Genomic DNA, 12,393 nt, shown 5'->3' with positions numbered 1-12,393 from the left:
ATGGTTCTGAACAGAAGGGAACACAAGGGTCCCAAGAATTCCGATTATGTCGTGTTTAAAATGCTTACTCGGCAGATTAAGATGAATGTGAAAGGTGTGTTTTGCTAGTGGTAATGGTGGTGGGTGAAAGGAAGGATCCTTAAGATTGGAAAGAGAATATATGCATCTTTGAACTGGGCCTCCCAGGAGTCCCAGGTTCCCATCACCATGCCAACATATGTAGAACTTTCCAAATAGAATATATGATTAAAGAAAAAACGGTGGATTATATTCTAGAATCCAGTTGCTCCCAGCTCTTTTCTGGATATAATTCGATGTGAGCAAAGGATCTGGTGCCTGTTTGGCTTCAAGAATAAGAGTCACCACCTTTGTGACTTGGTAACTAACGTCATTTTTGTTGTTTTACTTACGTCTTCATGCACGCTGATTTTCACGTAAATGTATGTGGTCCGATTTCTTAATTTCGATAAATATAAAATGATATCTTGGTACTTTGGAATATCGAAACAACTAAAAAACAAAAGGGATAATCCTTTTCACGTGGTCTTTTTAATGATTACGACATTATTAAACAAATAACCACCTCGTTTTTTACCCTTATTATTATTCAAGCCTCGATAATAAAATTATTATTACAAAGTCAAAAAAAAAACAAAATGTCTTCTCTTGTTCATAGACTGTGGATCTCTGTTTGGTAGATCCTCTTTTTGTATTTGTTTATCTTTCTAAAGACAATACAAATGGATTTGTTGTTTGAATCTTTCACTTCAATTAACAACAACTGGCAAGTTGATGAATTTTATCCTTGTTATCAAGATTTTATTCTTCTTCCATTTTTTGCTCTCCTCTTTCCAACTATTCGCTACTTTCTTGACAGATTCATTCTCGAGGTAAATTTTCTTTCTTTTTTTATTTTATGTTGGATTTAGTGTTTATTTGGTTGTTTTATCTTGTTAATTGATGTGGGTGTAGGGTTTTATGAATGCTATGCTACTTTTTGATTGTGTAGCTATAGTAATGTTTAGGTATTTACATCATGATTTTGTCTCTCCTAGTTTAGTAGAAACTTTGGGTACTTTATGGTATGGTGAATTTCAGCTATAATGACTGTACTTTGAGCTGCATTGTGTTTGATTGGAAGTTTGGTGAAATACGCTTTACTTGGAGAAGTGAATAAAGAGTATGAACTCATAGCGAGGAGGGGCAATGTATTGGGTGGGAAGGAACTGTGAATTTACATTAGTCTGTTATGGAGATAATTAGGCAGTACAATCTTACCAGGGAAGATTTTGGGATGACGAAGGTGGGAAAGCCTCGTGCTATTGAGATATGGTAAACAGATGTACTTTGTGTGCGGCATTAAATAGGCTATTGAATCAAAATCCCTATTGTAAAAATTAGGGGAAGCTTCACAAGTATGATTTTGGTCAATTCGGTTGCAATCTTCTTATCCTTTACTATACTGAACCTTCTTTTAGTTCCTTCTAGATATTCTCATCTTCCAACAAGCAGCAATACCACTAAACTTCCAGAATAGCTCTTACACTTACAACTAGTAGATGGATTTTTCCACGCAGTAAGCAGTTCTATCTTATAAAAAGAACCATGTCATACCAAAACGAAATTTTTACTTAGCCATATATATTTAATGAGTTTTGTCATATCCTCTCCTTAAGAAACATATTCATGAAGGCAACCAGGATCTGAGTGTAGGGTGTGTTAGTTAAATTTTTGAAAAGTAATTTGGGTGGTGCAAATCGTTATAGTTTCTGGCATTCTTCGTTGAATCATTACTTATGTTTTGGTTGATTGAGTACTAATGTTTTTCCTTTTGATGTTTACCATCTAATTAGGCATTCGCTATATACTTTGTGTCTCCTGTTATATATGACCTATGATGCTTGGTTGATCTGTATCCATTTCTTTATTTGGGATAACTGGCTCTACTTTACTGGATCTCTGTGCCTTTCTCAGAAAATTGGAAGGCTTCTGTTTCTTAGAAACACGCATCAAAAGGATGTTGGAAGCGAAAAGAGGAAGAAACTCAATAAATTTAAGGAGTCGGCCTGGAAATGCGTTTATTACCTTTCAGCCGAGGTTCTGGCTCTGTATGTTACATATGATGAGCCCTGGTTCACTAATACTAAATATTTTTGGATTGGACCTGGAGATCAGATCTGGCCAGATCAAAAGATGAAGTAAGATAGCTTTTCAGTAATATGGTTCACGATCATATAATTAGAATCGGTTTTTTAGTTTATGTTTCAGTATAATTGACCATTTGATTGGTAAATATGAACTTCCCATCCATGTTAAACTAGTTGACTGACCACTCTCTCATAATGCATAGATTGAAATTGAAGGGAGTGTACATGTACGTTGCTGGCTTCTACACGTATTCAATGTTTGCTTTGGTTTTCTGGGAAACAAGGCGTTCGGACTTTGGGGTTTCAATGTCTCATCATGTAGCAACATTCACCCTCATTGTGTTGTCTTACATATTCAGGTACTTTGTTAAAGTGTTGAACTATACCTCAGTTGGCTTCCTACATTTCAACAATAAGGAAATTGCATATGGCAGAGAGAAAAGATAATGCATGCAGTATATGATAATTTATAGGCATGGATGATAATTTTCATGCCTAAGTTGACTAATTGTTTCGGGTGAGATTCTGTCTAATGTTCAAGTTACACTTCAATGTGCTGAGTTAGCGTAAAGGGAAAAAAAATGAAGGGTTCGGGAGTAGAAGAGAAAGAATTAGAAAGGAAAGACAAGAAGCTATGAGAACAATATCCAATATTGAAAAGGTGTAGATTGAAAAAAAACAAAATGTAGTTATTTGCTAAAAACTTCATTTATCTATTTTGGTTAAAAGGTCAATTAAATAAATAAGTCAATAAAATAAATTAATACCCGTAGTTTGTAAGAAATGCAGTTTAATTCTACTAGCAATTATCTTCTGTTTAAATTGTTATCTGTCTTTTCATGCATCCTCAAGTTAACCATCTCTTTTGTCAGGTTCGCTCGTGTTGGTTCAGTCGTTTTAGCTATTCATGATGCAAGTGATGTATTTTTAGAAGTTGGAAAGATGTCCAAATACAGTGGCTGGGAAAGACTTGCTAGCTTTTCATTCGTCCTCTTTGCTTTGTCATGGGTCATACTTCGACTCATTTACTACCCTTTTTGGATCCTTTGGAGTACAAGGTGAGGATAGGTTTTTACTTTTCTCCTCTTTTTACCCTGTTGAACAGACTAGCCTAAGTACATGCACAACTTTTTAACCAAGAAATAAATGGTTCAATTAATAAAATGAATTTAGGAGAGTGCAGAACCGGTACTTGCGTTTGTGTTTTATGCCCATTCTAGATCCTAATAATTTAACAGGAAGATAGAAATATTTACCTGTAGAAGAGTTATGGTGTTGAGCTTATAAATTCATGGTCTATTACTTTATGACCACAGTACCAGCCTTTTGAACAGTCAAACCAGTAAATACAAAGAAAACCATGTTATGGGATTTAATACTTCTACCTTGGTTCTCAACCTGACAAACCACCTTCTGTGATCTGGGCAAGCAACGAACCAAAATCGTTAAAATTGCCATATTTTCCACAATTTCCATTATCAAGTTTACGATTTGACACGTATCAGACACGACACGGATGCATATTGTATGTGATATACCATAGTTTTTTATATTTCGTCGTGTCGGATACGGACACACGTGTCCGTGTCAATGTAACTTAGATTTTGTATATTCTTTTTCAACCAATTCCCCCTTTCCTATCACTGGAATTCGAGGAATCACATTCGACAAGAAATGTTAGAAAATTATGGGTAAAAATTCTATCCAAGAACTCTGATCAAAGCAAGATTCTCTACCCCCATTGCCATTTATTTAATCCAGGTAATCGGTTAATCTGAAAGAATGGTTTAACTCTTAAAAAAATGGATGGCAGGGCCTAGATTTTTACCTCACGTAGAGTGGTTGGAGTCGCATGATTGAAAATAAATTTTTTGTCGTGTGTGTGTGTGTGACAGAGTAAGCAATGACATATTTTATGATTTAGCAAGTACGTGAAGGGCAAAAAATATTCAGTAATAAAATTGAAAGGCAGTATGCACATCAGATAACAGTCCCACATAGGGAAGTTAAAGCCTTATTTCATGATGTATATAAGTTCTTGGGGCTGCAGCACTCATTGCCAATTTGTTTCGAGGTGGATGCTCCAAATTAGGGGTGGTAGTTTTGTACACGACCCGCTAACCCGACACGAAATTAGCGGGTTTGGGTTGGGAAAAAAAGGCTTTTGGGTCATTTAAGGGTTGACCCGCCGAACCTGTCAAATAAATGGGTTGGGTTAGGGTCACATATGTTAACCCGAGTAACCTGTTAGTAGACCCAATTAGTTCTCGGGTCTAATGGGTCGGGTCATCAACCCGTGACCTGTTTTAAGATATGTTTTCTTATTTTTTTAGATCTCATCTTCCCAACAACCTAAAATAAACGACTAAAATGAGAAAAATCAACCGCCATATTGATTCATTCGATAAAAATATGTTTCGTTACTATATTTTCATAGATATGTAATTGAATTACGGATGGTTTTTGAGAATTAATACATATTTTTTTTAAATATATATTTTTGGTAAATAAAATTGTAAAATACTAAATATTTTGTATATAGGTTATCTGTGAACCCTATCCGAAACTGATCTGAAATTGACCCGCTAGCTTAGCGGGTCACCCATTGGGTAACCCATTATATATGCGGGTTGGGTTTGGATTTGATAAACTCAACACAATCAGTAATTGGGTCGGGTTTGGGTTTGCTCTCCTAACATGTGACCCGAATATAACACAACACGAACCAGACCCAACACGACCCATTGCCACCCCTACTCCAAATTTTATATGGTATGAAAGAAAGCTATGAAGGTCTGCATTTTAAGACTGTACCTTTTCTCTATGTTCTTGCAGCTATGAAGTTCTACTTACCTTGGATACAGAGAAGCATCAAGTAGATGGTCCCATCTACTACTATATATTCAATACTCTTCTGTTCTGCTTACTTGTACTTCACATTTATTGGTGGGTGCTGATTTTCCGAATGCTCGTGAAACAAGTCCAGGCTAGAGGTCAGCTCAGTGAAGATGTTCGATCAGGTATTGCTGTTTTTTATATGTGTAAAGAAGAAACCAATTGCAGACTGAGAGAAACTTACCTAAAAATAGTAAATAGCAAAAGAGAAAACGAAAACCTGAAATCACAACAGCTGACCTTTTTCCAAGATGACTGAACTCCACCTGGAAACTTATTACTCAAAAAATAACAATTGACATGCTTTGAAAGTGTAGTGACGTGGTTTCACGAATCAAAACTGAATAATCACTTACTCCTATTTCTGCTGTCAGCCTGTCACTATCCATTTACTGTTTGTATGTTTCATGCATGTGTGGGCACAAGCAATATAGCTTACCAAGGCATATAGGCTGCTTAACATATTAGATTATTCAACTTGCATTCAACTCCCCCACCCTCACCCCACCCAGAAAAAAAATAGAGAAAAATACCAAATGCAAGTGTTCACTATATTTGTCTCAGAGTTTAAATGCAATCACAGTATGTGAGGAAACATTCAGAGGAAAATTGAAAGTACATCAGTGAAAAGACTAGCCTCATTCACTAGTTCACACTGGTATTGTGGACAAAATGCTGTGAACGTTCATGTAATTCACATTTTTAAGTGTGTGCTGCATTTGATTGTGACCTGCTTTAATTTATCTAAAGATGCCCGTAAAATGATTCTTTCTAATGCAGATTCTGAAGATGAAAACGAACACAATGATTGATCTTCAGTAAAAGATTGTAAATGTTGGATGCACACGTGTAAGGTGCTTGGAAAACTGTGTTTTTATATTTAAGTTTTCATCTCATTGCAGATTCTGTGTTCCTTCCTAGTTTACTTGGATTTGCATATTGGTTTCTGACATCCTGCCTGTGATTCTTCTTGCAGATTAACCTTAGAGGAATTGCTTACATCTTGTCTCGTCACAATTTCGTCTTCGGCATGTAAGTTTCGTCAGAAATATTTGTGATTGAAATCCGTATAATTGAAGGGTTCTGTGTATCTGTTTGAGAAAATGGACCCAAACATCTTAGAATGGATAGTGAAGATGGAGAAATATTTAGGGTCTCATTTTTTACCCCTATTCTGGGTCACAAGTTTTTTTTTTAATTAATAAAGATAAAATTGTAACATCTTTGTCATTAGATTCAAGCCCTGTGCCCAAATTTGTACACACACGGTAGAATTCATTAATTTAGTCCACATTTTAGCTATTTGGGTCCTCCCTTGTATTTTTCAATGTAATTTGAATTGGGAGCTCCTACATTTTGTTTTTTGCATTCTAATATGTGCTGAAATTTGTTGTATTAAAAGTTATTTATTGCATAAACTCTCAGGAATGATTTTCTTAGTGTAACCATTATCAGACCAGCGTAGTGCCCATAAGAGCAGGCATGTTCGTGCACCCTTCCTTATTGAGAGTTGGGTTCAGTTCTCTGCTGGTGCAGCTGAAACCTGGTTTTTCTCATTTCTTTTTTTGATTGGCAAACTTGTTTTAAAGTAACTCCTTGATACTGGCGTGGTTCGAGCCCCAGACCTCTGGTATCATCACCCAAAGGTTTTACCAAACTTTGCTAGCTGTTTTTTCTCATTTTCTGTTCTATCCCTCACAGAGTGCGGAAAATACTGGGAACAGGTCAGAAGTCGCTTTAGTTTAGATGCTATAATAGCCTAACTAGATAGTCGCAGTTGTGGCAGTGGTGGATTTGCTATGGTTAGAGATCATATTTTGCAGTCTCTGAGATATAGAATATATGGAAGTAAGGTGACGGTGTGACACCATGATTAGAAGAAAGAAATTAATGAGCCATACTGATTTGGTAACCGCTTATGCCCACAGCTTGGAACATATATTTTCTCACAAACTTTGGAGCTGCAAAAAAAAAAAAAATTGTACGATTCTGTTGAGAATTTCTTGTAGAACTTCCCATCAAGGTAAGGAAACCTAATCCAGAATTTTTTTCCCACAAAATTCTGTGGCTGCAGTAGAATTTTTAACTCTCCCAATTAATATTTGACAGTGAGGAAATTCGTATGTAATATTATGCTCTCAAATTTCCAAAAGTAATAGATCATCCGCAAACATGATAAGTGAGATTGGCTAGTACCCTCACGGACAGTGCCCTCCCGACATTTTGTGATGTTGGTGAGACATATTAAGCAAAATTGCAACGTAGCAACGTAGAGATAATTATCTTTAGGATTCGGGAACAAATCCAGTGATCTTTCGAACCCATAGTTCGTGATTCCGAACGAAACTCTGGAATTCTGCTCAGAATTTCGGTTTTTCAAAAAATGAAATTCCAAATATAGTGTTGAAATAATTAAAATTCCAAAAGAATTTGAAATTCCGAATTCTATAGGGTCGAAATTTACTGGATTTCGACTCGAACCTCAGTAAGTTTATTTGACCAAGCCAGTGAGGTCGAAGGAATGTAAAACGGGTGAAGTACTCACTTTGTATCCGTCTGTGTTTCTAGCGTTAAAGGTCTGTACGCTGTTCTCTAAGGAATGGGACTCTGACCACTCTTAAGTCATAGCTCGCAAGTCATATTTAATATGTGATATCATTGAGAGTACAGAAGCAAAAAATACCAAAAGCAAAACATTCCTAAAACTTGGAAGTGCACCACGAGCGCAAGTTTACGGGATATGGGGACCTTGGGGTGGAGGTGTAGCCATAAACTTGTTCTTGGAGGGTGGAAAAGTGTAAAGTTCTGGGACATGGGGACCTTGTACATTTGGATATCTTGGGGTACTTTATATGTCATATCACCACCCAACATAAGTATACAACTTTGTGGAGAGTTCTTTTGATAATTTTTCTTTTTCTATCTTTTACACTTATTTCTTGTATATTATATGTTTATGGGTTCTGCGTGATTTTTTTTTTTTTTTTTTTTTTGGTGTTGTTGTAGGACACCTTCATTGAACAGATTCAAACTTGATTTGGGAATTCACAAAGTGCCTTGTTTAGGAGAAACATGATTTCTATAAATCTCATGACTTATGATGCTCCAGTAGTAAGCAAAGGAATCCCCTTAATTCCTAGAGCCAAGCTCTGAATGACACAGATCGTTCATTGGAGAGTTGAGAGTTGAGACTAGTTATAGGAGATCAAGGTCCTCATCCTGTTTAAACGAAAGGGCCGAGACCACACACGTGATTTTACAAGTATACTCACTTCATAATGAAATCTTGACTTTAATAAAGAATATCTCAGGCTCGCTTTCTGATCCTTTCGTTAGTGTTATAACATTGACATCCACGAACTAAGAATCTCATCCCAACCCCCAAGTGCCCGAGTGGACAAAAGCGCAACGCTAACCAATCAGAGTGCAGAAATGTATCTCAAGAGAAAAAGAGCAAGGCTGGTTGATTTGAAAGGACCCCAAAAAAAGGGGGAAAAATCATGGAAAAGCGCGAATGTTATCTTTATAACCCAAAGACAAGTAGGAATAGGAGAGCCGTTAAAGGATTCTCCACCACCAATGTTCACTGTAGTTTACCTTTTTCTTCTAAGATGTATGTTGGCGCGAGCCATCAGTGAGGGAATATCACATCAGTTATGGCGTTTCATTAGGTGATAGTAATTTTTTTTTCTTTAATTCTTTATGAAGCATGCAGAATATATGTTGCTGGAGAAACGCCTCAAAAGTCGAAAGGGGCATATATCACATAAATATGTGGAGTCACAATCCTTTTCAGCTTGGACAGAGTCATTAGAAGGGTTGATGTGGATGGAGTGCCGATGCTATAAGCCTATAAGCATATCCAGTGAGAGTTTTCTGTTCTTTTCTATTTGTTGCTTGGTTCTTTTCTCCCTTTTGGATATCTTTTCAACCAGAAAAGTTAGAAAGTTTATTGCACTTTTGTTAAAGATGAATCCTCTTTGCTGATTTCTGTGAGCTTTTCTCTTTATCCAACCTAATAAGGTGAGATATCTAAACAGTATGGTCAAGGGATTATTCTGTATCTAAAAGAAGGGGTGGAACTGCAATTGCAAAGGTGTGCTTATAAGGTCTACGCTTTTCCTTTCTCACTAGACACTATTTGATTATAATACTGAGATACCAAAGGTAACGCCATAACCGAAACCTAAAAGTGAATATACATGTCACGGACGTTGTAATAATCCCCAAAGACTCGGAAAAATGATGATACCAAAAGGAGCTAGTTTGTGTAGGAGAACCAAGAGGTTACAGTTCAAGGGGTTCGGCGGTCAGAATACTAAATCCAACTAGATCTCTGAGATAAATGCTACTTCAAAGCGTTCTCGATACCTAATTACCATTTCAAATGTAGATAGAATTTTTAACTGAGGATCAAGGTTTAAATTGCTTTTTGAGAGATGTGATAGGGTCCTGTATTAGTCTAAACATACAATAATGCTACACCGACCCACTTATTTGAACATACTTATGTGTCAAAAGTCTTAATCATTGATTTTGATATATATATGTCCGTATTTATTGCAATGCAAACCAACATTATCCAAACAGTGAGTTTCAATAGTAGGTCTAAAAAATAGGTCCTAAACATCATTATTATTATTTTTTATTTTATTTTATTTTTTATTTATTTTATTTTTTTAAACCATCCATGTATATAGCTTTAAGGTGCCTCTAGAAAGGCTATACTGGCCACTTAGTTTTCTTATTTATCCTCTCAGAAACGCAAAATATCACAACGTACTCAAAAGGAAAAGGAATTACAGTAAGTTGTGAATTATTGTGTATTTACAAGAGATGAGGGAGATGAAATTACAAAATTACGACACATAACTCTCAATAACCCTGACTTACCTTTAGACAGCTTGGCAGTTGGCACAAGTAGAGCAAGTCATGCTCCCAGTTCCCATGGGTAGAGGTTTCTTGGCTCTCTTCTTAAGAGTTAGAACGAAGGGACAATGCCATACCCGCTTTCAGCCATTACACTTGTGGCAAACATCTGATCCACTTCGGCTTCTAAATCTGTTCTCTTTGCAAACCGTCCCTTTATTCGAGGCCTGGTTTCTGCGTAAGCCTTCCTTGAAGCATACCTGATTGTCTTCTCAAACTTTCGTGTTTTCCTCTTCTCCCTATATCTAAGTACTCTGGCTTCCCTATCCATAGGACTGAACTGGGCTGGCATTTGAATGGGAGGGCTTGAAAAGAGATCAATTGTTCCTTTAGGAGTTCTAGAGTGCATGTTTGAAGTGTCACTCATTGTCGAATCTGGTACAATGCTAGCGTCCATAGATGACATTGATACCTGATTGTAATATTATCCGAAATGTCAGTGTGTTTATCAAGATGACATAGAAAAGGAACAAAATTGTAGAAAGTAAGGGAGAACATTATATACAGCAACAGGAATGCTAGCGTTTGTACATGACTGTTGCAGAGTTATAACTAAAACAGAAAGAACAGGATATTTCACTGAACACGTCCCATTAGTGTTTCAGCCCTTCAGTAACCCTAAATGACCTTCGCCGTTCTATGATGAAGAACAGTGTAAAATCTCAAGATTAGAGGAATTTAAATTTGAAACATTAAATGATAAACAAGTCACAGTAGGGGAAGGACTTCTCTCCCATTGAGAAGCTATAAAATTGAAGCACACCTTATTAATAATAATAATTGTATACGAGTATGAAGGTATCAGGAAAATATATCCAACAACAAATGGATCTGAAGTTCGGAAATTTATTGAAGATACACCTTGTGATGTATAAAACTATCTGAAGGAAAATGTCAAACTGTCAAGGACTAATTCCCCTCTTTTTACAAAAGAAGTTGTTATTGAGTTCCACTGTTTTAACTTAGAAGTGTCTTATTCAGAGAATTTTTAAGTTCCGAGCTTACTAACAAGTTAGCAGGGAAGAATGGAATCAGCAGAGTGCAAGGGGGTGCCGGGATTTGGAAATACTCCATTAATATACGAGTACCTATGTGAATATCAGTAAATATGGATTTGTTTAAAGCTGTGGCACTGAATAGAATTAGATTCAGAACAAGTGTTTGTCTATCTATCATAGCTTTCTAGAAAAATTTATGACTTGAATAGAAACTTATTAGTCTGAACTTATCAATTCAAGCACAAAAAACTGAAACAAAATTCAGCTAAAAACCAGGATTTAAAGACCACATACATAAGAAACTGAATAAAATACTTACACTGTGACTCAATGAGGTAAGCCCAGTTTTTGAGGAGTCATAGTCCATCCCCAGCTGAAAATTCTGTTGATGCTGCTGCTGCTGCTCCATTGTCCCATACTGAACTGGCACAACACTGTCACTTCCATCATTTTTAATTTGCTTCTGCTGAACAAAGAAGCTGTTCTGCTGTTGCTGCTGCTGCTGATTGTACTGCTCCTGGTGGTATTGATTCTCAGTACATGAATTGTACTCCTCAAGATCCAAATACTCGTCTCCTCCACTAAACAGCAAACCATTATTCTGGTTGTTGTTCTTACCAGGATTAAGTAACAACCAAGACGATGTTTCATCATCTTCTCGTTCTTCCAACTCCTCATTGGCTTCTTCTGTACCCAAGAACTCACTCTCCATATCAACTATAGACCCTAATGGTCTACTGCGGTAGTTAGCAGAAGGACCATAAAGGGGAACTCGTTGGTGGCGTCGTGACAGTGGGTTAGCTGAATGTATGTCAGCATCACAACCAGTGCATAAGTAAGCTGAATCAGCCCGGCAGTAGACTGCACAGGCTGCCGAGTGGCACGAGTCACAAGCTCGTGGCCACCCACCACCACCACCACCACCACTGCATGAACTCATTTCTTTCTTCAACATTTTTAAACTCAATGATTTTTTTTCTCTCTCTCTCACTTTCAAGTCCTGAGTTAAGTCTTTGAAGAGCATGGGAGAAGAAGTAGGATCGGGGTTGGGAGAATCCACTAGGGGACACATGGCAATATATCAGTGGACAGGATAATTGGTCTATTATCTTGTGGTTGGCTATTTTTTATGGTGGGTCCTTGTTTGAGTAACAGGTTCCATGCATGGGTCCATTTGTGCTACTTTCTTTTGCTTTTGGAATCATTAAAGCGGATGAAAGAAAGATTGAAAGTTCCTGTGTGAAGGTCGAGGATGCTCTCCTCAGTCCTCACTTCATTATGAAAAAGCAAAGTTTATTTTCGTAGTCTCAACTTTCAACTACAAAACTAATAAGCTCTATTAGTAAGAACTAACCATTGATACAGATAATAACAAAAAGTTATGCAAATGATCAAATTCAACATATACTTCCATTATTATGTCA

The 12,393-nt window shown here is 36.8% G+C and overlaps 2 protein-coding genes across 3 annotated transcripts; one reads left to right on the top strand and one right to left on the bottom strand.

Moving 5' to 3' along the window:
• Positions 1-607: 607 nt before the first annotated feature.
• Positions 608-6,460, top strand: LOC147521701 (ceramide synthase 1 LOH3-like). Of its 2 annotated transcripts, none has more exons than XM_086582598.1 (7): positions 608-890; positions 1,975-2,198; positions 2,351-2,506; positions 3,020-3,205; positions 4,983-5,167; positions 5,823-5,896; positions 6,019-6,460. In XM_086582598.1, exons 1-6 carry the CDS (start codon positions 741-743, stop codon positions 5,852-5,854), a joined length of 933 nt encoding a protein of 310 aa, XP_086438724.1. In that variant the 5' UTR covers positions 608-740; the 3' UTR covers positions 5,855-5,896; positions 6,019-6,460. The 2 variants fall into 2 exon arrangements, with proteins under 2 accessions (XP_086438724.1, XP_086438800.1); XM_086582674.1 differs by having other exon boundaries at positions 613-890; positions 5,823-5,891.
• Positions 6,461-9,750: 3,290 nt separating this feature from the next.
• LOC147521700 (zinc finger protein CONSTANS-LIKE 2-like) lies at positions 9,751-11,986 on the bottom strand. The gene is made up of 2 exons (XM_086582098.1): positions 11,289-11,986; positions 9,751-10,383 (listed from the first exon to the last, which is right to left on the bottom strand). The coding sequence occupies exons 1-2, from the start codon at positions 11,922-11,924 to the stop codon at positions 10,024-10,026; spliced, it is 996 nt and encodes a 331-aa protein (XP_086438224.1). The 5' UTR covers positions 11,925-11,986; the 3' UTR covers positions 9,751-10,023.
• Between the last annotated feature and the right edge of the window lie 407 nt (positions 11,987-12,393).

Source organism: Coptis chinensis, chromosome 1 (assembly GCF_015680905.1).
Source record: "Coptis chinensis isolate HL-2020 chromosome 1, ASM1568090v1, whole genome shotgun sequence".
Taxonomy (NCBI): Eukaryota; Viridiplantae; Streptophyta; class Magnoliopsida; order Ranunculales; family Ranunculaceae; genus Coptis; species Coptis chinensis.
Note: the sequence above shows the minus strand (reverse complement) of the source record. Positions and strands in the feature narration are given on the sequence as shown.

What these genes read in the sequence shown, in the direction of transcription:
- LOC147521700 (XM_086582098.1), bottom strand. Translation starts at nt 11,924, where the DNA reads ATGTTGAAGAAAGAAATGAGTTCATGCAGTGGTGGTGGTGGTGGTGGT. An exon ending in TTACCTCATTGAGTCACAGT is followed by an intron (nt 10,384 to 11,288) that starts GTAAGTATTTTA and finishes TATTACAATCAG; the next exon opens with GTATCAATGTCATCTATGGA.
- LOC147521701 (XM_086582598.1), top strand. Translation starts at nt 741, where the DNA reads ATGGATTTGTTGTTTGAATCTTTCACTTCAATTAACAACAACTGGCAA. An exon ending in GTGTTGTCTTACATATTCAG is followed by an intron (nt 2,507 to 3,019) that starts GTACTTTGTTAA and finishes CTCTTTTGTCAG; the next exon opens with GTTCGCTCGTGTTGGTTCAG. An exon ending in CAGTGAAGATGTTCGATCAG is followed by an intron (nt 5,168 to 5,822) that starts GTATTGCTGTTT and finishes TTTCTAATGCAG; the next exon opens with ATTCTGAAGATGAAAACGAA.